Below are 26,348 nucleotides of genomic sequence, written 5' to 3' on the forward strand. Positions count from 1 at the left end.
GGCTGGGTCACATGACTTTCTCTGAAGCAGGAAAAACTAGATATCAGTTACTGATCTCTTGCCCTGTAATCCCATCCTTTTGTTAAACATAATGGACCTGCGAGGACAAAACTGTTTTTTTATTGTTTTTACTACAGAATGAGGAGTTTCAACGTCATGGCATGAAATTCCTCAACACTATAATGTAAATCATGATACTTTAAACCGGATCATATTTCACTGAATCACAGGAACAAAGTTATATGCTTTGTCTATTATTCCTGTATTACCCTCCTCTGTTTAATGAATGGTGTTCATTTATCCAAAATGACAATGCTGTCATTCTTCACTCATCCCAATACAATCAAAGCTTTTAAGTGTTAAAATGACAGAAGAAAGACAGCATGTCAAATTCATAAAACCTTCTCACGAGCTGCTTTCTTAATTATTTTAACATTCTCTTATAAGGTTTTAAAGATATGAGATATCCAGTAAAACACTACAGGACAATTTCAGGATTTTACATTTCCTTTGGTGTGTAAGTGTGTATTAGTACATGTTAAATATGCGAAAGGTACATACCCCAAAGTAAACAATGACGCAAGTTATTGTCTCCAACATGAATCTCTTTTCTTGGACTTAACAAACACAGGGACTGGGCAACAGTTTACTTCCTGGCTTTGGTGATGTAGACAAGACAGACATTATCATAATTCCTCCCGCTTCGGGCTCACAGCAAGTTAACTCCTGTTAGCATTTCATTGTGACCGAATCTTTCAAACATGGTAAGGAGCGTAAAATTCTCGGCTAATGTCAGAAGTATTCAGACCAATCACAACGTACAGATTAGCTGGCCAATCAGGGACACAGAGCTTTTCAAATCCGTGCATTTCAGGAAGAGAGTAAAATCTGGAGCTACAAAATACGGTATGTGGAAAATAATGTGTTTTTTAAAACATAAACCACTCGAACACATTGTATTATAACAAATACAAAAAAAAGAAAGTTTTTAAGCAATGAAATAGGTGCTAGATGCACACCACTAATATTCTTTCTAAGGTATATGTCTGTGGAAAAACTACTTGAATGTCCTAACATAACTAAGGGCTAGTCCTGGATTTAGCTAAACCCTGTCCGGAAAACTGACCCTACATGTTTCCACTCCTACTTGGCTTATCCGATACTTGCATTTGCTCTGGAAGTTGTTGAGAGCCTTTAGTATGCTGAGTGCTTTAGATGTTGTGTGCATTTGTGTAACATTTCTGAACTGCTGCTCCTTCTAAAGCCTCAGGCTGTGAAACATTCGTAGAGAATGAAAGAAGAAGAAGGTGACAGAAGATCATAACAGGAAGTGTAATGGTTTTGCCATATGAAGAGAATAACCCAAAATGTATTGCATGACAAAAAGAAATGTCAAGCATCACCCCAATTTAAGTTTTTGAATTTAAAAATGTGCTTCAAGTCGATGAAGGTGACGGCATGGGTTTTGCAAAAAACAGTGAGGTCAGACACTGTTGTTGGATTTTGGGACTTCCAAAAGATGTTCAGGTCCAAGTTACTTGTAGTTCATACAAAAGATGTTCAGGTCCAGGTTAATTGTAAGCCACACTACCTATAAGTTCTTCCATAGACTTAAACCATTTGTTAATGGAGCTCAGTTATGTTGGAGCAGAAGATTGCCCTCTACAAATGGTTGCCATAAAGTTAAAGTGAGAAAATTCTCTATAATGTCAATGATCAAAACCTATTAATTATAAGGGGTCAACAAACTCATGTAGTTTAGGATGTCTCCAACAAAGGTTCAGTTCTTGGAAGTACACAGAATGTCTTTGCTGAATTATATCATATGTAGTCCACATAAAAAAGCGAGGAGAGATAAATCCTTTTAGTTAAAAATACCTTATTCTATCTCGCTCCCACCTCCTTTCAACCAGCCTGCCATAATGTGTTGGTGAACTAGATCCGTCAGGCTGTCGACTCACACTTTCTGCATAGGCAAGCACTATTACATAATGCTTTTTTACAGAATAAGAAGGAAAAGTGTCTCTGTTGTACTGTCTCCTAGAACCCTGCCTGGAAACAAAGCGTACACAGATATCAAAGCCATGTGCGATCTCTATATACATCTTATAAATGCTCATTGCAGTTCACTGTTGGAATTCCCAGGCAAACTTATCAAAAGATTAATTCTGAAAATGACTGCAATGACTGATTCAATAGGTTTCCTAAGGAATGGGGATGATCCCTCATACCACTATTAGGCTAACCTTGTACATACATTTTAGAAGGTTTGGCAATGTCATACTTCAAGGTACCAGTGGCACCATCTCTTTACATAGATTGTCACATCTGTCCAGCCTGAAAATGAAAGAGCCATGGACGAACATGATTGAAAAGTTTCTAAAGTTATTGAGAGGAACTGCATAGTCCTATTCATTTTCTGGGGGGTTCCAAAAGTCATTAGAAGGCACCAGGTGTCACATCATCTTGACTTGATCTATATTTGTGGCATAAGTCATCCCCATCATTTCTCCTGCTGGTCGTCTAGGGTTCATTCGTCACTTTACAGAAGCTGTTAAAGTATTTAGCACTGGTGCTAAATATGGCTGCAGTGATCAGTGATTTTCTTGTGCAGCTTTTTACGGAAATTGCGCCACTGGGCGGCCATGTTTGCAACACCTCTGTGCAGTTATGTCAGTCATGCAAGACTAAAGTCCTATCTACCCTTTTTTGGTTTGTTCTTGAGGACACCAACACACCATTCAGTGCAATAAGGATTTCTCTCTCCACACTCTTGAGAGCACACGGATCTCTGGCTTGGCAGTATACCAGAGAGAGAGAAAGATAGAAAGAGAGAGCTGCACATATGGAGCCCGTAGACCACTCACCCTCAACATGTGCCTCGGCACTCAAGATGATCAAATATTCATTGAGCGTGCTCAAACACACGCCACCCGTTTCCTTTATTTTAGAAGTGGTACAGAAGTGAGGTGTTTTCTTGAGGTATCTTATCCTACTAGATATAATTCAAGCCGGTATTCATTTGGTTATTGCCAAATGAGCACATACAGCAAACGTTAAGTCTTTCTAAGGAAAACGCCACTGAGATAAACGTGGGTACTTTAACTTCCCAAAGCTATCGGGTCTCATTACTTTCACTGAGATGACTGGCTTCCTAGGGGCACTATACCAGTTCTGTCAACACTACACTTCTAATCCAGTAGCGTAGCATACCTTAGTAATTCAGGAAGACAGCTAAGATAGGCTTATCTTGTTTCTGTGGTGCAGCCTAAATGCATACAAAAGCTGTGTAAATTATCTAAAATCAACATAGCATAGTGTGTGGTAGTAGGCTATATAGTATTGTATACCATAAAGTGCAATATAGCATATAGTATAATATATAGAATAGCGTATAGTATAATACAGTACAGTACATTCCAGTGTGTGTGTGTGTGCGTGAGAGAGACTCACGCCCCCCAACATTGCAGTAAATTAAAGAGCACCTATTGTCCGAATCATGATTTTACATTTCCTTTGGTGTGTAAGTGTATTAGTTCATTTTAACAATATGCAAAAGGTACAAACCCAAAAGTAAACGTTGACACGAGTTATTGTCTCCAACATAAATCTTTTTTCTTGGACTACAACAAACAGACAAATCGTAGGTAACAATTAACTTTCTGGGATTGGTGATGTAGACAAGACCGACATTATCATAATTCCTCCCGCTTGGACTCACAGCCTGTAAGTTAACTCCTGTTAGCATTGCATTGTAAGCGAATCTTTCAAACATGGTCAGGAGCATTATATTTCCGGCTGATGTCAGAGGTATTCAGACCAATCACAATGTACAGATTAGCTGGCCAATCAGGGACACAGAGGTTTTTTAAATCGATGAGTTTCAGGAAGAGGGTGAAATCTGCCCTGATGAAAAAAACAGCATACCAGCAAGACCAGCATAATATGTTGTGTTTTGGTGCTGGTTTGCTAGTGAACACCAGCTAAGCCAGCATCAAACCAGCATTAGCACCAGCTAAACCAGCATTAGCACCAGCATCCCATGCTGGTCATACCAGCATATCTTGTGTTTTGGTGCTGGTATGCTGGTGACCACCAGCTAAACCAGCATAGACCAGCATAATTCCCATGCAGGTCCATGCTGGTTTGATGCTGTTTTTTCAGCAGGGTGGAGCTTCAAAAATGTACGGTATGTGAAAAATCATGTTTTTTTAACCATACACCACCATGCGAACACATTGTAACATACCAAATACATAAAATAAAGTTTTTTAGCATAAAATATGTGCACTTTAAGTATGATGTTGTTACAATGCAACAAAACAAAATTGTGACTGCTGAGTTAGCGCTATATGCTAGTTAATGCAAAATGCTAGCGTTTAGGCCGAAGTTCTACTATTGACGTTACAGTTACGTTTTGCAGGTCGATACTGAAAAAAACACAAACTTTAATGTCCATTAACAATTTCCAAACAATTGAATATTCCTCAAATTCTGTATCTTTGGGGCTGTTTTGGTTTTAAGATGTGTTTTCATCGATCGGATCACAAGTGGACGAGAGAGACACATCACGTTTACACCTGGCATTTAAATCCGTCTCTTTTTTACACTTTCGACCGCTTTTGTCCTGAATACTGTGAGGGGGTGGTCTGTAAGATGGTGGGCGAGTCTCTCTGCTGTCATTTTAAACGCAAGCGGGAGTAATTATGAGTTTAGGACGCGAAGTAATATTATGTTAGAGTCCGCTGCTTGTTTAGCAAGTAAACATACGGCACAGAGTTTTGTACGTGTATATGTTATAGCTTCCTCTGAATTTTCAGCGCAATTGATGGTAAATGGTAAATGGATTGATGAAATAGGATCGCGCAACTTTCACACGCTTTCAAAACGAAACTACGGATATCAGCCGCTTTAGTTAAAAATAGCTCTGTTCACCGTATGTTCACGCCAGAAGTCAAAAAAAGACGTAAAAACTTGTGTTTAGTACCTCAGATTAGATAAATGGGCGGAGAGAAGGTCGCGTGGCTGTTCAAACACATTCAACCACATGTGTGTTTACACTACAAAAGCAATCCGATCGAAAGGGGTTTCGACTATCTCTGAATGTGGTTGAAAGTGGTCGAACAAGTGGTTTTGAACACCGTTTATACCTGGCATTAACGTCATCCACTTGCAATCCGATCGATGAAACGCATGTTAATGCCAAGTGTAAACAGCATCAAAGTCTGACACAGACACAAACATAAGGTCAGTTTACACACACACAGAGCTACTGAACTGAACTGCTCTGAGAAACAGCCAATTAGAGCAGAACTCAATATTATTATTAATGACCCTTTAATAATAAAAGACCATTCCATTCTAAAGGCAAATTCTAAGGTTGTAAATAGACATCTCTGTATATTTTTGCAATTAATAAACCCACATACCTTCTATGCAGATATCAGAGAACAATTTAACATATTATTTCAATGCATTCTTTGGCACCTTTAAAAATTTTTACAAACTGGATATTCTATTATGCACTGAGCTTTCTCTCAACATATCAACTCTACCTTCCTCAGCAAGATTTTCCTTAAACTGTTGCAAGTGTCTATAATAGGTTAGACCTTAATGATCCTCCTCTGAGGTAGAAATCAAAATGAATTGCCCACTACAGCTAAAATTAGAGCTGAATTGCACAACTCAACAATTAACTGGTGCCAAAGTTTGAAACTGTAGCAGTGAAGATCTCTTTCTTGCAAATGTTATAAACAAATGCATTGCAAATGTTTTGATAGAGCATATTTTGTTCTCATATTTCTTTGTCATTATCTCTCTGTCCCACCTTCCTGAACATACACGCACACTTTAAAACAATCATTATGTTGCTAAGAATGGATGAGATTGTGTGTGTGATGAAAGAATAAAGGCTGAATAATTCATTTGTGTGGGCAGGTGTCATAGCATTTTCTGAGAAATCTTATGACTGAAAACCACAAAACCTTACATTAACGTTGATGACAAATAAAATGAGGGGTTATTTGTTCTGACACTTACCCACAGGCAAGGCAATTCATCTCTGATACATTCATTCATACACGTCAACCAGCCAAGTTTTTTGTAAAATAATGGCACATTTTAAATAACAAATGTAAAAGTGTGTCAAATATTGCTATTTTGCATACATATACAGCATTCAATGTATGAGAAAACTTCTATCTGTTTCCATCTCATATTAGACAAGACAGGAAAGGCTTGAGCAAAATGATACTCATATTGTTATGATACTAGTAATACTGGCAACACAGAATTGTGAGTTGTAAGAAAGGATTTAGCCAGACCCCCATAATGTTGACCTAAGATATACTGGCATTATACTGTAGGACAGGTGGGACACAGCTCATATGGATTGCATGGAAATTACATTGAGGTTGTAAAACAACCCTGCCCAGAAACACAGCTCTCTCACTATCGCTCTGCCTCCCTCCTACTCTCCAAATCAATTTCCTTTTGCTCGGTTCTGTCCATTTATGTCCATTAATGTTTTTCATCTCTCTGTGTCCTCAGCCTCTTCCCTTGAAGGTCACGGTTAAGAACTGTATTGCCTGACGATCCTCCGCATGTGATGTGATCTTGCGGATTAAAATGAAGAACTTTCAGCAGGTTCTTCTTATTTATTCATATTAAATAATACTGTGCTGTTTTCACACACGTTTGCACACCCCACCTCATGTGTAGGAAATGCAATAGCTCTTATCTTCTCAGTAGTGATAAAGATAAGAGCATGTAATTAGATCAATAAAGCAACGGTTTATACATGCGGCATGAAAATACCCTCCATAAAGGACACATTACCTAATAGACAGCTTTAAGCTTAACAGTAGCATGCAAAGTGACCTATACGGTTAATATTGCATGATTTACTCATCAATAAAATGTTATGCACAAACAAACTTATGCACTCTAAAAATGCTGGGTTCAATATAGAAATACCCAAGTGTTAGATTTATATTAACCTACTGGGATATCTCACCCATGACTGGATCAAATATGGACATTTTCTCCATTGAGTAGCTAATTTAACACAACAGTTGGGTTTGTCTGTCACCTCAACCATTGGTTGAACTAACCCATATTTTTTAAAGTATATCCATTTAGTCCTTTTGTCTAATTGTGTGCCAATGCGAAACAAAAGAGGATACTCCTACACCTCTTTTGTTCCTTACTGTATTCCAAAGATATTAACCATTCCTTTAAATTAAGAAGCCTTTTATAAGAAGCTGTGCAATTAATGTTTATAGTGTATAGCATTGTAGGATACATGTGTATATTTTAGTTGGAGTTAGTTATCATAGAATTCCTGTTTTCCTCTCTCTCTCTCTTTCTCACATTTACTCTTCCCCCTCCTTCTCAGTGTCATAGAGTCCATCGGTGGTTGCTATGGAGACAGCCCCTTTAGCAGGTGGGGTTAGCAGTATAGACCAGATAAAAATGCCCTATATTAAACTTCATAGTGTATCTTTGCACATACCTGTATTTAAAACATAGCCTCTTTTTGCTTAAAATAAAATAAGCCATTATTATAAGCCAATTGCCCATATTATTAATAACCTGCTATGTAAATCAGTGTTCCTTAAAGTGGTGAGCTACAGCAACACAATCTGATTAGTACAAATTTGTGCAATCTCATTTGTATGCATTAGTATTTTTCACCCCGGTGACGTTGGGTTATTTTCAACCCAGTGTTGGGTCAAAAAGGGACAAACCCAATCTATTTGGTTCTAATTTAACATATGCTGGGTTGTTTTAAACTATTGGGTCACATATAAAATTATCTGGGTAATTTAACCCAAAGCATGGGTTCGTCCCTTTTTGACCCAACCCTGGGTTCATAATAAAACAGCATTCTTAGACTGTATTTAAATAATAATATGGTAGTCATATTACAGCATAAAAATGTTTTACAATGATATACCGTCATACAAGCTGTCAGGTTACTCCTGATGATTTGCCTCTATGAAAATACACTCTAAAAATGCTGTTTTTTTATCCAAAACTTTGTAAATATTAGACATAACTCTCAAGTTGAGTTGTAAATAAACTAGGGCTGTCAAAAGATTAATCACAATTAATCGCATACAAAATAAAAGTTTGTGTTTGCATAATATATTTGTGTGTGTTCTGTGTAATTATTATGTATATATGAATACACACACACATGTCTACATTTAAGAAAAAAAATCAATTATATAAAAATACATAAAATACATGCATCCATGTGTGTGCATTTATATACAGGTACACAAAATAATTACACAGTGCACCAATATTATGCAAACACAAACTTTTATTTACAGTTTTTTTGAATTGCTAAAACACTAAACTCCAATCTCTGAACCAAATTCATAGCGGCCTGAACACATCTGTCAAATCATGCACTCTTTTTGCAAAATTCTAAACACAAACTTCTCACTAAAACACACATTTCACACTGCAATGCACTTGTTTTATAAATGCTAAGCACAGGCAGGCAAAAGTTGAACACAACTACAACACTGTTATCATCGAGTAAACACAACAACTCAAAATTCTACACACTTTTATCTAATGGTATTTTTTACCAATTGTGTGAATTGGAAACAGTCTGAGAGGTAGATGAAGAGTATGAGAAAGAAAAGGACACCAGAGACGATGCAATTGGCAAAATTTACAGTTGGATTGCTGACTTTTTACAAAATACAAGTCATGCTTCAGTCATTTTGAAAACTTACTATTACTTGCAGTCCTTACAGTAAAGTATTCACTATATTCACTGAACTAAACTTGTGATTACAGTAATAGAGATTTTTAACAGTATTTGTCAAGTGTGTTGTTATGTACAATAAACATGTATTTTTCTGTAAGCAGATGTCCTGGATGTTGTGTTTTCCATTTTTTAAGGTAGTGTCTAATGGATGCTTGTAGTGTTTTATATTATAGACTTATGTGTGTATGATTTGAAAGCTTAGTTTGATTTTGAGTACAGGTGAAATGGTTTTGAAGGAATTGTTTGATTTTGATGGAAGAGTCAGGGGTTCTGTGAATTTTGTTTAAAATTGGGATTTGTGTTTAAGGTTTTGAGAAAATGAGTGATGGTTTCAAAAAATGTGTTTTAACAATTAAAAAAAACTGTAATCAGGATTAATCTTTTGACAGCCCTAAAATAAACCTATGCTGGGTTGTTCAATGCATATGATTATTTATCATATGTTTTTGTTTATATTTATCTATTTCTACATACTATTTTTAGTATTTTTATAAGTTGCTGTAATTTAAAAAATTAAGTTGAATAAGTCAAGATAAAACATAGTAAGTTAAAATTACTTTAAATTTGACGCAAATTTAAGTTAATTATACATACAGTAATTCTAGAAAGTAAATGATTCGTTTTAAAAATTAGAGAAGTCAGCTCCATTTAAAGGTCATCTCAGGATACTGAGATACTGCCTCATTCCATTCTGCTGACCACAGTATATTTTAATGGGGCTGGTAAAGAGTAATGTTAGTCAATTACTGATTATGCTCTGCTGAGCATTCACTAAAACTACTGCTGTTGTGGGAATGCAGGATTCTTTAGTATTTTGTTTGTGAGGCTGAAATAAATGTTTAATTTATGGTTATCATTCCCTGAACCTTTCTGTTGCACAAAAGGTCCTTTGCAGATAAAGGTGCTATAGACTATAAAAGATAAGAAAGTAATGCTTTTTAAAGGAACCACTGACTAATAGTTTATTTGAGAGAGGGTTCTTTAATTGCATCGCTGCACATAACCCTTTTAGCAGATGTTGGCTGTCTTGTGTAAGCATTCAGATGGACCATGGGACTGTCAGACTGACTTCAACGCATTAAACATGTCTGTCCTGATAAGAGATAGGAAATTTGTGATCCTTTCACAACTCCATGCTGATGGAGGGCTGAGTAAACAGTGGCTCTGCTGACAGTGACTAATGATGGCAATGAGGTCATTTGTTCCAGAGTGACAGAGGATGAACTAAAAACTCTTTGTGTGTGTGTGTGTGTGTGTGTGTGTGTGTGTGTGTGTGTGTGTGTGTGTGTGTGTGTGTGTGTGTGTGTGTGTGAGTGAGAGAGAGAGAGAGAGAGAGAGAGAGAGAGAGAGAGAGAGAGAGAGAGAGAGACATACACAGTGTAGAGATTCTCCTTGAAGTGCAATGATTTACCAGGGTTATTTCAGACTGGAAGGTGACATAGTAAAACACTTAGGACAGGAAAACCCTCAGATAGTTCAATTCACTAAATTGGAAATCAAAGGGTGCCAAAGAGGACCTTCATCATTACCCAAAGGGGGTGTGTACCCTATAATGTTGGTCTATGGTCTGGAAAGTGAATTCTATTTACAGAATTGTACATCATAAAGTCTATAAGCAGAATAATGTATAAATAGGTATGAAGGTCTTAGTGTTGCAGTGGAGCATATGTCCAGCATACAGTCATCTGCTTAATGCATTATTGTAAATGTACGAATAAAATGCCCTCTAAAAATGCTGGGTTGTTTAAGATAATTTTTTGATCAAATATGACTCAACCATGGGTTGAAACAACCCAGCATTTTGTGTTGAAAAAACCAAATACACTCTCAGAAATAAAGGTACAAAAGTTGTCAGTGGGACAGTACCCTTTCAAAAAGGTACACCTTTGTACCCAAAGAGTGCATATTAGTACTTCAAAGGTACATATTGGCAGTTCAAAGATACATATTTGTACCTAAAAGGTACATATTAGGGCCTTTTTTAAACCGTACTGCCCCAGTGACCGCTTTGTATCTTTATTTTTGACAGTGTAGGATCATTTAAATGCGTTGTGTTCGTCCATATTTTACCCAATCGTAGCTTGAAGCAACCCAGCATTTTTTTAGAGTGTGGTTTAAGTGTAAACATATAACCTTTTGAAATTTGCTCTTCATTCCAAAATTCAAGATTGTTTAAATTTGAACCTAGCATTGGATAAAAAGTGACAAACCAATCCCACTGGGTTAATTTAATTATTTATATTTGACCCAACAAATGGCTAAAAGAACCCAACATTTTTGTCTAAAACAAAATTACAACCCATCGGGTTGGGTTTTTCCCTTTTTTTACCCAACACTGGGTTTAAAATAACTCAGATTACTTTTAGAGTGTTCGCTTTATAAACAAATACTTTATAAGCACCACAAAAGCTTAATTATCTATATGCAATAGTGCACACACTCTAAAAACACTGAGATGTTTCAACCCATGGTAATCCTGACCGTTGGGTTCACTTAATCTAGAAAATGTCTATTTTGGGCTCAACCATAGGTTGAAACAACCCAGCATAGGTTAATATAATCCAATTGATTGGGTTTGTCTATAATTTACCAAACCATGGGTTAAAAACAAAATATCATTTTGAGTGTATATACTCACTAAAACAGCTGTATCCGAACCATCTGATCAACATGCAACATTCAATTGCACTCTGTAAAGTGATTGTCTACCAAGAGCATACAAAACATCTGCTCCTTTGTTGTTGTGTAATTGTAATAATTTTGACAGCCTCCGTGAGAGGAAAACTGTGCTCGATACACATGCTCTCATCTTTGACTATTCATGAGCTACCCCCTCCCTTTGCTCAGGCTGCTTCTGCGTGATGAGGTTTCCATGGTAACCGACCGGACGCAGACCTGAGCTGGGCAACAATAGGATTTTCTATGTGTATAGTGTACGTGAACGAGAGAAAGAAGATTCCACCGGCTCCATATCAACACATCAAAGCTGTATTTTTACTTTTTAAAGAAATAAATTATGTTACTGATGTCATATTTGAAGTTCTTTGAGGTTTACTTCACAAAAGATATAGTATTCGTCCTTGTATAAAAAAAAACTTTAAATATTTAAATATTTACATTTTTTGGTCACAATAATGCTATTGAAGCTCTCAGTTAAAAACTTATATTTTGGTCTGTTCCTCTCTCACATAACTTAAAAAAATGAAAAAAATGTTTGGTTGAACTACTTCAGCAAACAGCAATTTGTAGAAAATTGTATCACTTGATTATTATCTTTCAAAAATCTTTCATCATGCATATTTCTGCATGTTTAAATATCCTCAGTGGCCCTCCCTTTCCCTTTACTCCAACATTACCTCACCTCTGATGTACGTCACAGTCAGATGCCTCCAAAGAAGGATGCTGCCCACCATACAAGAGTGGGCAAAAATGAGTAATGGTCGAGTGATATGTTGGATACTAAATTGGATAACCTCAGCTGCCGGTGAACACCAGTAATCAGAGTTGTGATGGGAAAGGGACTGTATGTAATATTTTTACAGATAGGAACCAAGTGAAAAAGGCTCAGTATAATTTTCTTTCACCAAAGCAGCGTTGCACACCCACAGCCTCCCACATGCGACGTCCGTGGAGGACGAAGAGTGGGAATATGAGTGCCATACCGGAGCGCAAGCAATATGCTGTGTTTTAGTATGATGCATAATAAACCCACACTCACTGGCAGTAACTGACTGTTCTTGATTTCCATAGACAACAATGCTGCGCTTTGCATAGTGAACATGAGAGACTGCAAAGCAGTAAACCATGAAATTGGCCTGGTGGTGAGAGAAGCAGCTTCTTTGAAGGAGAAGGGGGAGGTTTATTGACGCACACACGTGAAATTAACTCACACAGACACACACACACAAAAACTGAACATAAGGCATCTTATTATATAATGGCTTCAAACTTTCCATTGCTGTCAAGATTTTATGCAACTCTTCATATTTTTAGAGTGTTTTTATTGCAGTCATCTGCACCAAAAATGTATTGTTATCTCAGACATTCAAGAATACATAGCAGACGTCTACGCTATATGCTATGCTTATAAATGTACGCTTTAGGAGGCTTTTACATTGAGGCATCTCCCAGTAGCCTGTACTGGTTTCCATAGCACTGTCTTACACAATGTCATACACTATGCCCAGTCGCCCACTGTTTCACACGCCCACCCACCCACACAGTTATGGTTGGCAAAGAAAGACATTCATAGATCTGTGGTCATGTGAAGGGAGTAATAAAAACAAAGAGAATGCAGTTTAGCTCCTGTTCAAAGGAAATTTTGGGGTTGTGTGTGCAGTCTAGGTGGGAAGCATCCTGATACTGTATTGTTTACATCCTCAAAGCTATAACAGCCTCATGGACACATACGCCATCTACTGTCTATTGTGCAGGACATGTGCAGGACAACTAGATCAGTGATTCTGAATCAATACAGACCCTACAGGAGTATCAATATAAATTTGATTTATTTAAAATAAGATGAAACAAGCTTTAAAATAGCTAAAACAACTTAATCATGTTTAAGATGTGCAAAGATTTAGAAATCTTTATTGTGAGTGAAGGGCGTTCAGATCTGGACAATGGGGTGACACCAGATACACTTTTATAGGGACTTAAATGTGTCAAATAACTGGGCCGTATGCATTGAACACATATGTAACAAACTTTTCTATTAAATTGCCCATAAAACTATTATTAAGTTATTAACATGTGACATTCACTTGGACAATTTGCATTTAAATAATTATTTTAATCAAATAAGTCACATTTACAACACAAGTAAAAAAAGTTTTACTAATAATGCTAATTTACTAAATAAAACCTATGGAAACCATCACAAAGGTTCTTATGGATTTAATAGATGTAATGGGAACTGTATTGTTTTATACTGTATATAATGATCTCTCTGTGTCTCTTCAGGTAATGTGATGGGATGTTATCTGCTGAACAAAACACCAATAAATCCTAAAAGGCACTAAGCTTTTTTGTTGAATTTTGGAGTGGTATGAATGGTAAACAGGTGATGTCTGCTGCCCTCCTAAGGCTTTTATTTTGAAAAACAACGTTTTCGCGGCCATATTGAAAACGCTTTTTGATGAAGCAACGAGACAGAAACAAACTTGATATGAGTTTTAGACATCTCATGTTACAATTATGAACGAACATCTTGCTGTAAGTTTTTTCCTCGTTATATTTTAGCCGTTTTCATAGTGATTATGTTATATGAGCGGAACTGAAGATGTTGCTGTTGTTGTTTGTATACAGGATGGATACAGTGAGCCATGTGCTCAATGTGCTGCTGTTGACTGGGGGGTGACAGATGAGGGACAGTTCTTCTGCAGAAACTGTCACAATATTATCGAGGTTAGTCTGAAGTAACATGCGATTAAATGTCACGATTGGCACATTTTAGTGATTGGTGAATTTTAGGTTTACAGTAAATCTATCAATCGTGTTTCCGCATTTTAGAATTAAGGTTTCAAAACTATGGAATAACACAAATGCTAAACTACCTAGGCCAACATTTATTTATTTATATTTCCTGTTTGTTTTACAAGTTAGGCAACCTAAAAGTCTTTATAGTTTGACACTTTTTAGTTTTGTAAACGTCTTAATAAACTCTTAAAGGGATACTTCACCGATTTAGCATTCAGCTTTGTATCTGTAGAAACCCGGCAGTATTACTGAATGACCATGTTTCCCTCCCTCATTTCCCCCTGAGAGGAGAGATATCTGCATTTTGGTTCTGCAAAAAAGTCCTCCGATGATGTAATATGACGATTTTTGCATCATCGGAGGACTTTTTTGCAGAACCAAAATGCAGATATCTCTCCTCTCAGGGGGAAATGAGGGAGGGAAACATGGTCATTCAGTAATACTGCCGGGTTTCTACAGATACAAAGCTGAATGCTAAATCGGTGAAGTATCCCTTTAATAACATTTCACTTAAAGGTTAAATTTGAAAAACTATTGGTCATGTAATAATGTTTTTTTGAATAATTTTATAGATTCAGACATTACATACACAGTAGTTAAGAGCGGGGCACAACCTAATGCTTTTTGGTTTTGGCTCAATCATTCAAAAAATATTTGAGTTTGATTAATTATATTTTTACAATCAACACAAACATCTCTGCTACAAATGACCATTTGAAGTTTGTTTCTAGTACTTACCATTCTTGGACAATTACACCAAACGTGACAGAAGTGCAAACGTTACAACTCACCCCATAGGTGGGGTTAAAGGTGCTCTAAGCAATTCACGCGTTTTAGACCATAAAACATTTTTTGTTACATACAGCAAACATCTCCTCACCATTTGCTTGCTGCCTGTCCGCTGATCAAACTGTAAAAAGAAGCAATCTCTGTAGACAGCCCAAGCTCCACAAACTGCAATAAAAACAAAGTGGCAAAACCTACCACCAGAAACCATAACAAAGTGTTCCAGCCAATAAACAACAAGAAGGATTTGGGGTTGGGGCGCGTTCATGAAAACACGGAAGGGAGGGGGAGGAGTTAGCTACGCTCTGTTTGTTTGAAAACTGTTCAAACACCAACAAAAAGTGATGTCACACAGATTTGCTTAGAGCGCCTTTAATTGTAACAGGCAGGGGGTTAGTTGTAACACTTGCTAAAAATTAAGTTTACAGGCAAATATTTCAATACTATTTTGTTGATATACTTGAAGTGGATATTGTTTATATATCTGTCTATAATAGACAGGTATCCACACTGTATTCATTCATCCAGCGCTTTTCTAACAATAGTTCAATTATAAATGGATACAAATGTCTAAATATGTGAGAAAAAGCAGCACAATTATGACAAAAATTTTTTTTATATGTGACCCATTCTGTAATAACTGTACTACAATTTCAAAATCAAATTCTGAGATAAGGATTTCAATCTTTGACGTGACCTTATTCAATCAATATTAAATATATGAACAAAAATATATATATATTTTTTATAAGACAGACACATTTATTTTGTTGGCAGCCAGCAATCATTTGTGTGTAGCCTATTTAAAACAATGGCAAGAATAACGCTAACGTTAGCGGTTTTCATATCGGAAGTGTTGAGGGGTTCGTTGTAATGCAGCGTTACAATTAACCCCGCTGGGTCAAAATATTTTCAAGCCCACCAAAAAAGTTGCTAAGAGCTGCAGACATATTTCAAAACGATGCTATGTTTTAGTCAACAAGACACTGATTAATATGACATAACATTGGATTTGGTATCTTACACAGCCAACTTAGAAACCGAAAAAAATCATATGATGAAAAAATTTACTTACGTGCCACCAAAACACTCGTTCATCAATGACTCTCTGGAAAAACATTATACATAATTTCACAACAGTCCGTGTTACAACTAACCCCGCATGACGTATTTTTGTAGACCAACCCTGAAGTTAGCGGGCACTGGTTCTCTCACAAAAAAGTCCATTCATTTTTCCCATAGACTTTTGAATTGGGGCAAAAAATAAGCTCTGTGTTTAACAAAAGTGTATGACACTTACACCTTTTGTCCAACAAGTTAATCTTCACAGTTGAATACAAATTTGATACATTTTTAAGTGTAAATGCATTTCCTAGAAATATAAAAAACTGATTTATAAAAGCTGTGTTAATCTGTGAAGACTAACTTGTTGGATAAAAAAATGTGCTCTATTCTACCACAGATTTAACAAATCACTGACTTATTGCTATATTTTTGCATGTGCTAAAATTATTGTGATTGTTCACAGAGAACAAGAGAAGTGGTGGATGATTCCACCTTTCTCCGCGGTCACAGCAGGATCTCACAGTTAGCAAGAACCAAGAAGACCGGAAAGGGTCAGTCAAAGCATTTTGTTCTATATTTACCTGTTGTTTAGTTGATGTGTCAAATGTTAATTCATAAGATCTTTCTGTGATGACTTTTTATGTCAGAGGGTGCACGACAGTGGATGGTATGTGAGGGATTTCAGTTCATTTTGAAATCTCAAGCTGATGCTTTGGTTAGTCTTGGTGTTTGTTCGCAGTTTAAGGTCAGTAACTTTACTTTACTAGTTGACAGTATTATAGGTGACAAAATTAAATGTGTTGAGATGTTGTGTTTTATTTTACAGACAGAGGTAATGTGGAATTTCTGGAAGCGATACTTGCAGAACACCGGGCAAGCTTTCACCAAAAATCCAGTTTCCACTGTCAGGTTTTCAATTGTAAGTCAAAAAGCATTGTTGAGTCATCATAAAGACTGTGATTACAAATTTCCACAATAATTAACTTTGTAAATCTAGCAAAATGTTAGACATTCTGTGTGTAGTAATACATAAATCTCATGAGTTTTTTGGAAAGGGCTGCAGGATATAGCACAATACAGCGTAATATGCATACCACAATGGTTTGCAATAACTATGATTTTAATACTTCAAAAAGTTTTGCATAGTCAAAGTTTTTGAAGTTGATCCAGATAGCAGACTGGCAAGACAAAGACAGTGGTGCTGTCTGTCTCCAATAAACAGTAAAGTTTTTGGAGTTTTGAAGCTAAAAGCTATGGAAAAACTAAAAAAAGTTTATCAAGCATGCATCATATCCTGACCGTCCTAGGGGTTACAGTCACACTGTGTCTAAAATGCCTATTGATGTACATATTTTCCTTCTGGTCTCACCTTTTAGGATGTCACCTCAGAGAGTGAGCCAGAGTCTATCGCCCAAAGTGAGCAGTCAGTCCGCAGTTTTGCTTCTTCAAGGACAGGAGACATTTCAGCATCCGGTAAACACCTTTTTTCCCTCTCTGTACTTGAACATGTACCCAATTCAAGCACTAGATTGTTCAGCAACAACTGTGTTATTATTCTGGTACAGGCATCTCCAGTGAAGGAGAGTTATCAGTATGTTCAGGCTCTACGGATGCTTCAATGTATGTTAGTGCGAAGGAAAGGAAAAGCTATAATCTTATGAACATGCCACGGACGCTTGCCATCTGCTATTTGGCTCTGCTTTGGGTCCGAGAAGCCATCACTCTGGCTGATTTACTGAGGTGTGGGGGACAAACACTTTAATGTATGCAATTTATTGCTAGATGTGTCTAATTTGTTTAGTTGGTTATTAAAATACAATAGATTTATTATAAACCTGTATGCTGCTTTTTTCATTTAAAGGGAACATATGAAAATCTGACTTTTTCCAAGTGCTATAATTGGGTCCCCAGTGCTTCTATAAACCTAGAAAATGTGAAAAAGATTAACTCAGTAACTTAGTTTTGGTAAACCATTATCTGCAAGCATGTGAAAATAGGTTATTGAAAATTGGCTCCCCCTGTGATGTCAGAAGGGGATAATAACCGCCCCTTAATCTGCACTATCCAACCACGAACCACCATTTAGTGCAGAGATCAACTAATTTGCTTTTAAAGGGACACACCCCAAAACAGCAAATTTTTGCTCACACTTACAAAGTGGCGATTTTAACATTTTATAATAAATGATATATATGATATTTTGAGCTAGAACTTCACTTATATACTCTGGGGACACCAAAGATTTATTTTACATCTTAAAAAAGTCTTGTGTAATGCCCCCTTTAAGTATTTGATATATGATGCCGTTTTATATTCAGTATCTGATTTGGTCTATAATTTTATTGGTGTTTGTTGCAGGCTGGCCTCAGAGAGACGTGTTCCTTACTTAAACGTTCATGAGGATTTTCCTGAAGAGTTGAGACTGTTCGGAAGAGATGCCAACATCTTTCGAGTCGAGGTGAGGAAGACACAACCCATTTCTTTAGTTGTGAATCAGTACAGCGTGTTGTAAGGTGTTCCTGTTGTGTTTCTGATAACTGTGACTTCTGCTGGTCTTCTGCAGTCCCTCCCTTCCTACTCGAAGGTCCGTAGAGAAGCGGTCAATCTGGCTCAGGTCATGAAATTGCCTGCCTTCCCAACTGTTTGTCAAGATTGCCTTCTCCACCCAATTCCACTCACTGTCCGCTATCTGCTGGAGTCTAACCTTCCTGGTGTGTTTTTGGACATCTGCTAGAGAAATTGAGGCTTATACAATATCAAAGATCCATTTTAATTTTATGAACAAGATCTAAAACCATCTAAATTTCTGACCATTTGATTTGATTTACTTTCTCTGATTCCCCGTCAGATGGCCTTTTTGTTTGGGTCCACAAGGTTATAAAGCAGGCTGCTATGGGTGATGAGTCCTTCCTGACCTTTGACCCTGACAGCAAGAGGCCTGTTCTCATATGTTATGATATTCAGGCAGTAGCTATCATCATTGTCACCTTGAAGCTCCTTTTCAAGTTGGATGATCGACAGGAGTGGTATGTTTCATCAAAGATTAAAATATTTCTCAGAAGGTTCCTGTTTCATATTTGCTAACTTTGCAGTGATGCTACAGTTTTTATTTCATGCTGCATGCCTGCCTTTTTTCATTTTGTATCTAAAGGACTTTACCTGAGGAAGCAGCCGATAAGAAGACCAAGAAAAAAGGTCATAATTTGTGATATTCTGTTATTTATTTCTTGGGTATCAAATAGTATTTAGCTTCTTACTTGAATTAATGTTGTTGGTCTATTTGAATAGCTCATACATCCTCTCATGTGTTTATAACAGTGTTCAGTTTTGAAAGGTGGTTTAAAATAATGCAGCCCGCATTTAAGCGAATCAGACAAAAGAGGGAACGAGAAGAAGCCCGGTAAGTTGGGTGAAAGATCTCAACGAGATGTTTGGTTTTAAAGGCGGGGTGCATGATTTTTAAGTTTGTTTATGCTGCTAACAATATCTATATAGCCTATTGTCTACAAACATTAATAATATTATCATTACTATACATCGTTTAAAAGGTCTACGGGTTTAGCATCAGTGTATGGTCTCTGTTTTGAGATACAGATGCTCTAGCATCATAATTGTATTTTGTTAAAGAGTCTAGATGACAACATGCAAAATATAAACAGAACTTCTTACCTTTGTTTTGATATAACGATCGCGAATCGAATCCAGTCTGTTTCAGTTTTGTGAATAACTCATGCAAACCTTCTTATAGAATACATCCAATGACCATTTTTGTCCACAAATGCTTATTATCCGTGAAATATAGATATATTCATATAGTCTATATATATATATATACATCAGATTTCACATGAACGTCTTGTAATAGAATATAATATAGAATCTGAGGACTATTTACGTCGTAACGTTACGTCGTGTATATGAGATTACACTCGCGTTCAAACCCACGTTCAAACTAAAAAGTAGGCGGGAGTATACATAATATCCAAACAGCACTGTCAAATATCGTGATGTCATCTGACTCGCTTGTTCCTCCAATGACTTCATGGAAAATAATGATAGACAGAACGTATAGCCAATTAGATAACGAATTCAACGATCTTTGTGTGACGTTTTATTTCCTGGTGTGGAAACGACATTTTATATGCTAGCATAAGGATAAATAATAATAAGAACAAAACTTTTATTTTGTGGCTGAATGGCACTTAAAAAAGGCACTAGTCTTACAAAAACCTCATTTTTGGGCCTATTGACCTCAAACGTGAAACATAACTTCTTTAGACTTGTGGCTTTGGCGTCATTGCATTTCTAGGTTTCACACATATATTTATCATTAAGATTTTTAGTATTAAAAAAAAATATTACAGCTTCTCTAACTTTTTTAATTTTTATCTTAAAATAATTTTGAAACCTGGAAAATGAAGCTCAAAGTGTCTTCTTTCTAATGATAACATAGTTATGCTTATACTCTAAATGGTTTAGTAAAACAACCCTTTTAGTGAAAGTAGGTCTTTTCATGGTTTGGGCCAGAGTGGGGGTGCTTTTCAAGAGGTAAAAAATCCATTGGAAAAGGGAGTTGGGCCGAGTACCAAAACACACTTGTAGCCAATCAGCAGTGTCTACTAACCGACATCGTTGCCTGGGTTGCATATGTGTGGGGCGGTCTATCAAAATAAGGTCCAGATTCTATTGGGGTAGCGGTGTGTTTTTTTAGGTGATTTCAAATGTCAACATTGGCTTTCAGAGATCATGCACCCCGCCTTTAAAGGGATAGTTCACCCAAACATGAAAATTCTGTCATCATTTGCTCACCCTCATGTTGTTTTAAGCCTGTATAAGTCTTTATTTTTTATTGAGTTTCAGAAGATTCTTTTTTTTTGACAAATGATTGTAAGCGCACAGTTGATGGCACCCATTGACTTTCATAGTATTTGTTTTTCCTACTGTGGAAGTCAGTGGGTACCATCAGCTGTGGTTACCATCATTTATCAAAATATATTTTGTTTTGCTCAACAGAAGAAGAAAAACTCATACAGGTTTTAAACAACATGAGGGTGTGTAAATTATGACAGCATTTCCATATTTGGGTGAACTATCCCTTTAAGTCCCATGCTAAACAAAATTGTAAACAGATTAAAAAAATAAAAAAGTCATGTTCAGATCACATGGACTAGATTTTGAGGTAGCCATAATGCATTTGTAGTATAAATTTGTAGTATTCATAGCATCCTTTACCCTAATCTCTAAAAATGCATGCTCTGCTCTTTCAGAAAACAGTGGAAATCCAGCAAACCTTTAATTTCTGACTTGAAAAACAAGAGTGTGGTCCTCAAAAAGAGACGTAAGCTAATTTGACCGGTCGTGCCCCCTGGTTGATGTTATTAGTATTTTGCTTTATTGTCCAATATTGTGCCCTTTGACTTTCCAGGGGTGGTTGAACATTTGCAGCACAGATTTCAGATGTTGAATGACTCCACTTCAAAACAACAATCTTCCACCGCAACCTCTTTCTCAGGCTTTCAATTCCATTGGGGAAAAGATGAAGGTTCGGATGGATCCAGTATGCATCACCATCGCTTAGACTGTACCTTTAAGAAACATGGGGTCAACCGGCTTGCTAACCGGAAATACTGGCATACATACCTGGGCCCCTGCCCATCAGAGTAAGTCCCCAGGTTCTGTTTTGGATACCTGATTGAATACATAATGCACATTTAATAGTCCACTTAAATAAGTTATGCTGGGTACACACCAAAAGATAGTGGGGCTCAGTTTGGGCCAAACTATCTTGATGGTTCTACAGATTATCTTATCAGATTTTCCCTTGGTGTGAGCTGTGTTCAGAGTGTCCGAAACATGTTTAATATTTACGATCAGAAATCCTGATGTTTGGGGGAACCCAGAGGACAAACATGCGCACGCTCTTGAGATTATCACGTGAAACGAAACAATATCCAATCAGAAAGCGAGATGATGGAAGACGGAAGCAGTCATGGCGCAGCACAAAGTGAAGATGATGCAAAGTGAACTTCTACAGACCATGTTGCCGCTGACTCCACGACTTCACCCAAACCCTTTTTCTTTTATGTTCTGTGAAAATCATTCAAAATACTATCATTGAAATTTCTTCCTGCATATTGTCCATCATGCTTATTCTGAAGTCTCGCAAGATTTTGTGAGATTTCCTGTGTTCACAGTCGAGACTCTGGTTGAAAATCTGTTAGTGTTTGGTGTGCTGTCTTTAACACATCATGGCACACCACACACTATAGGAGCAAAACGGTTAAATCTAGGATTTTTTTATCCCCATGTTTGCGGTCTATCACATTTTGAAAATCTTATAAGATGTACAAAAATCTTTTGGTGTGTACCCAGCATTACAAACTAAAAGCCTCGAAAGCCATTTAGTTACTGTAATCCAACTAGTTAATTCATTGTGAATAAACTGAGATTCTGACTTATCTCTTATTTACAAATCATCTTTTTCCTTTTTAGCATTTCTAAGGATCATTTCTCAGACATTGAGAGCAGTTTGCCCAGGATTTACGTGTGGCTTATTGATCTCTTCTCATTTCTGCTGGGAGTCAGACAAGCACAAGTGTATGATGAGGTCCTGGTTGTGGAACGTCGCTTATTAAGGAAAACAAACCGCCCTAACCCGCCTCGCAAAAAATCAAAAAAGTAGGAAACTGTGAGTAATCTGAAATGCACAGTTGTACTCAAGTTTACATATACCTTGCAGTATCTGGATATTGGTTAACAAATTTGGAAGAATTAAAATTCTTTTTCCAAAAATTACATTTTTTTTTTTCGATTCTGCAAGGTAAATGTAAACTTTTCACTTAAACTGTATATTTGAGTCATTTTAATGACTTAAGTGAGTTTTGCCAGTGGCATGACATGTGAGGATATGACCTTTAGAAGGTTTAAAAGGTTAACTGTGTTTTCATTGAGTAATGAGCATCCCTGTCAATTGTTGTGTCTGGATTTTAGGACTAGTTTGCTTTTTAAATTGTTGTACTTTGACCTACAAAAATAACATTGAAGCAAAATAGTATAATGCCTTGTTGATGCTTTGTGTCTTTGTCATAATATGCATTGAAAATATCATTAGGAACAGTCTCTGTTTTGCTCCAAATGTATCCATTATATGGTGTTTATGTGAGTATTACTTGTAGATGCATAGATGAACCAGTAGGGGGAGTAATACACCTCACAATGAAGAAGCCATAGATTTTCCCATACTTTACTTTGATAAAGAATTAAGTAGTTGTGGAAATTTTTAAAGCGCTTTCACTTACAAATTGTACCACTTTCTATGGGTAGTATGGGTCACTTTTCAAGTCTTAATTTAAAGGAGTGAATGATATCCCTATTTCCCCGAGTAGCAACAGTGTGTAGTTAACACCAATGCATCAGCCACACTGCGAGACTGTGAGTGAATGTGTCATCTATATGCTTTATTCTTGAAATTAAAGCTCAGCTAAAACAAAACTTTTGCAAGTGTTCTCAAATTGTTTGTTTTTTGTTACAGTCTTGGGCCAGTACTTTTAACTTTGTTGACTAAAGTACAGCAGAGCAATGAAGAGAAAGTAATAGGAGAGAAGGAGCAAGGGGGCAGGGCAAGAGAAATTGGGACAAAGAGCTTGTGTGGTGCTGTGGGTGTTTCTCTGGCACTGTTCCTTAACCAAACCAGCTGACTGTGTATGTAAACACTCTCCACATGCTTCCTGCTAGAAAAGCCCTGGCCCACTTTAAATATGTGCCCTAGACATACACACAAATGTATACCAAAACAAGACGTATTTTAGTGTTATATTTCATAACAGCATGACTTTCAGGATTGTTTCCCCTTCCCACGTGTAAAGGACTGTCCTCACAATTTTCCTGGCATGTTTTTTTGTTTGTCTTGGGCTCTCCCTAGCACTATTTTTGCTCCTCAACACTACACTGCGATTGGTGCGCTCTCATTTTGCACTCTCCTATTTACATTTGTACATACCTATACATTTTGTTTATTGCATATTTTTAAATACTTATATATTTATGCATTTGGCAGATGCTTTTATCCAAAGCGACTTACAGTGCATTACAAGGTATACAGTATGTGTGTTCGAACCCATGACCATTTGTGCTGCAAACACAATGCTCTACCACTGAGCTACACAGAAACATGTTATTTCTTATTTATTCTGTCTTTTTTTTTATTATTGATAGTCTTATGTTTTTGGACCGTTTCATATTCAGACCTGTGTGAACAGCCCGAATAATGCAAGTATTGTATTTATTTCATCCCCATCCTGCTTTCATGAAAGTGAAAAGTGCTGGGTGTGGCGGAGAGCTATTTGATCTTACAGTCTGAACCCATGTGACACTGGTTAGGCCTCTGAGAATTTATATAACTTAGTTACTGAAAATGCTGAGTAAGTGTCTCTTTCTGTACCTTACCTGCATGTGCGCTCGTAACACCAAAGCTAAAACTTTAATTCGTAACATTAAAAAAGCATGCAAAGTTAATCAAATTTTGCTTTGTCTCTTTTTAACAGCCTGGAAAAATAGGGCAACATAACTCCAAAAGCGTGTTGCATCCTGGAGGTTAAAAGCAAGCCTATCCCTATTTTGATGACCTACTTTTGTGGCCCCACCTAAGTCATTTATGCTAAAGTAGCACATTTTGGTTCGCCTTTTTCCCAACTTCTGCCCATGTTGCCGGTGTTTTTCCTCATCAGCCCAATGCAGATAGCACATCTGTCACCCAGCCTGTGTGTTTGCACACCCTGATTGGCCTCTCTTTTTTCTTTAAACACAGTCTCCCTTGGCCCACAGCCTATATCCCCCAAACATGGCCTCACTACCCTTTCCAGATTCCTGTTTGAGTTTAAACAGTTCATGCCATCCATCAAGTGAAGCTCTGCTTCACCGAAAACACAAGCTATTATGATGACTTTAAATTAATCTTAAGGCATTCTTTTTTTAGCTGACATATACAAGACTGCAAAATGTGATGATTTAAGTGTTTGAAGTTTTGTACAGCTGTGAAGATCTCAAAACGTGTTGTTTTGAGTTGCATTATTGCAACTCAAAGTTGACCTTCAGGACCAACGAGAACATCTAAAAAGATTTATCTGCTAAAGAGAGCAGAATAATGCAAAAAGTCTGTTTGAATGTACATAAAAAAATAGTTGTACATTTCTGTCAATAGAACTGTACATTTAAAAACTAGTTATATATTATATAAGGTACGCAGGTGTACCTTAGAGGTACAAATATGTACCTTTTACCATTGCATAACAATGCATTTCTATGCATAGCATTAGTGGCAGTGACAAAGAAGATTACAAAAAGTGCCATTGGGTAGTGTTCAACTGTCCTTACATCCTATTTTATAAATATTAGTTTTACTTTGTAAAATATAAAGTATAAATAAATGTGAACAATTAGGTTGCATTATGAAATTATTCAAAGAATCAATAAAAATTGTGCTATTTTCGTGGAATTCTTTATAAAGCCTTTTTTATGTACAGGAAGTAACCCTTTAACAATGTTTGTATGGGTATCTGCAATATATCTTCTACTTTGTGTTTCTTTTTCCTTAAACACAGAAGCTGTGCTTTGTTCTTAGTCTTTACATTGTTTTGCTATTTGCATCGCTTTCGCAAAATGGAGAAGTGATCCTATTTAGAGATCTGGCTCAAAATGAGTGCCGGGTTTTTTTTATATATAATCATATACAGCATCCTATTTACAGCTTGTTTCCATACCAATTATCACAAGAATCCCCATCTTTACAAACTCCACATTTATTTCCAATAATTGTTTCATTATTCTGGAATAAAATATTGTGTACATTTGTGTTTTCATTTCAAGGTACATGCAATCTATTAAGATACTTCTTTTTCCTGTTTTAATAAAAAAGTTAATTATAGGAATGTTGAAATTGTCTGATCTGCATCAATTACACAAATCACAGACAAAGAAACTGAAGGTTCTATGTCTTTTTTTACTGAATATCTAAAAAGGAGGGAGGGATTGATAAAGCCTTTTGTCTGCTCAGCCCTGCCATCCCAGACCGACAAAATCACAGACCTCCTATAGGGACATTTTCATGATTTCCACAAAACCTGCCGAACATTAACACCTCGCTAATCTTGTCAGATTAACAGCAGCTAATTAACAACCCATGCATTGGGCATGTTGTGCCTTTACATGAGAGAAACGTAAAGGTTAGTGTGGC

General features: G+C 36.7%; 1 protein-coding gene across 4 annotated transcripts; it reads left to right on the forward strand.

The window, feature by feature from the left end:
• Positions 1–13,869: 13,869 nt before the first annotated feature.
• Positions 13,870–26,018, forward strand: taf1b (TATA box binding protein (Tbp)-associated factor, RNA polymerase I, B). Of its 4 annotated transcripts, none has more exons than XM_065255874.2 (16): positions 13,870–14,002; positions 14,096–14,194; positions 16,581–16,668; positions 16,765–16,862; positions 16,944–17,036; positions 17,494–17,590; positions 17,683–17,857; positions 18,476–18,575; positions 18,681–18,828; positions 18,966–19,143; positions 19,269–19,312; positions 19,436–19,517; positions 21,385–21,455; positions 21,543–21,777; positions 22,610–22,795; positions 23,649–26,018. In XM_065255874.2, exons 1-16 carry the CDS (start codon positions 13,985–13,987, stop codon positions 23,812–23,814), a joined length of 1,878 nt encoding a protein of 625 aa, XP_065111946.2. In that variant the 5' UTR covers positions 13,870–13,984; the 3' UTR covers positions 23,815–26,018. The 4 variants fall into 4 exon arrangements, with proteins under 4 accessions (XP_065111946.2, XP_073667522.1, XP_065111949.2 ...); XM_073811421.1 differs by having other exon boundaries at positions 13,874–14,002; positions 24,661–26,013; XM_065255877.2 differs by having other exon boundaries at positions 13,875–14,002; positions 22,610–22,805; positions 24,661–26,013.
• Positions 26,019–26,348: the final 330 nt, after the last annotated feature.

This window comes from Paramisgurnus dabryanus, chromosome 12 (genome assembly GCF_030506205.2).
Source record: "Paramisgurnus dabryanus chromosome 12, PD_genome_1.1, whole genome shotgun sequence".
Classification (NCBI taxonomy): domain Eukaryota; kingdom Metazoa; phylum Chordata; class Actinopteri; order Cypriniformes; family Cobitidae; genus Paramisgurnus; species Paramisgurnus dabryanus.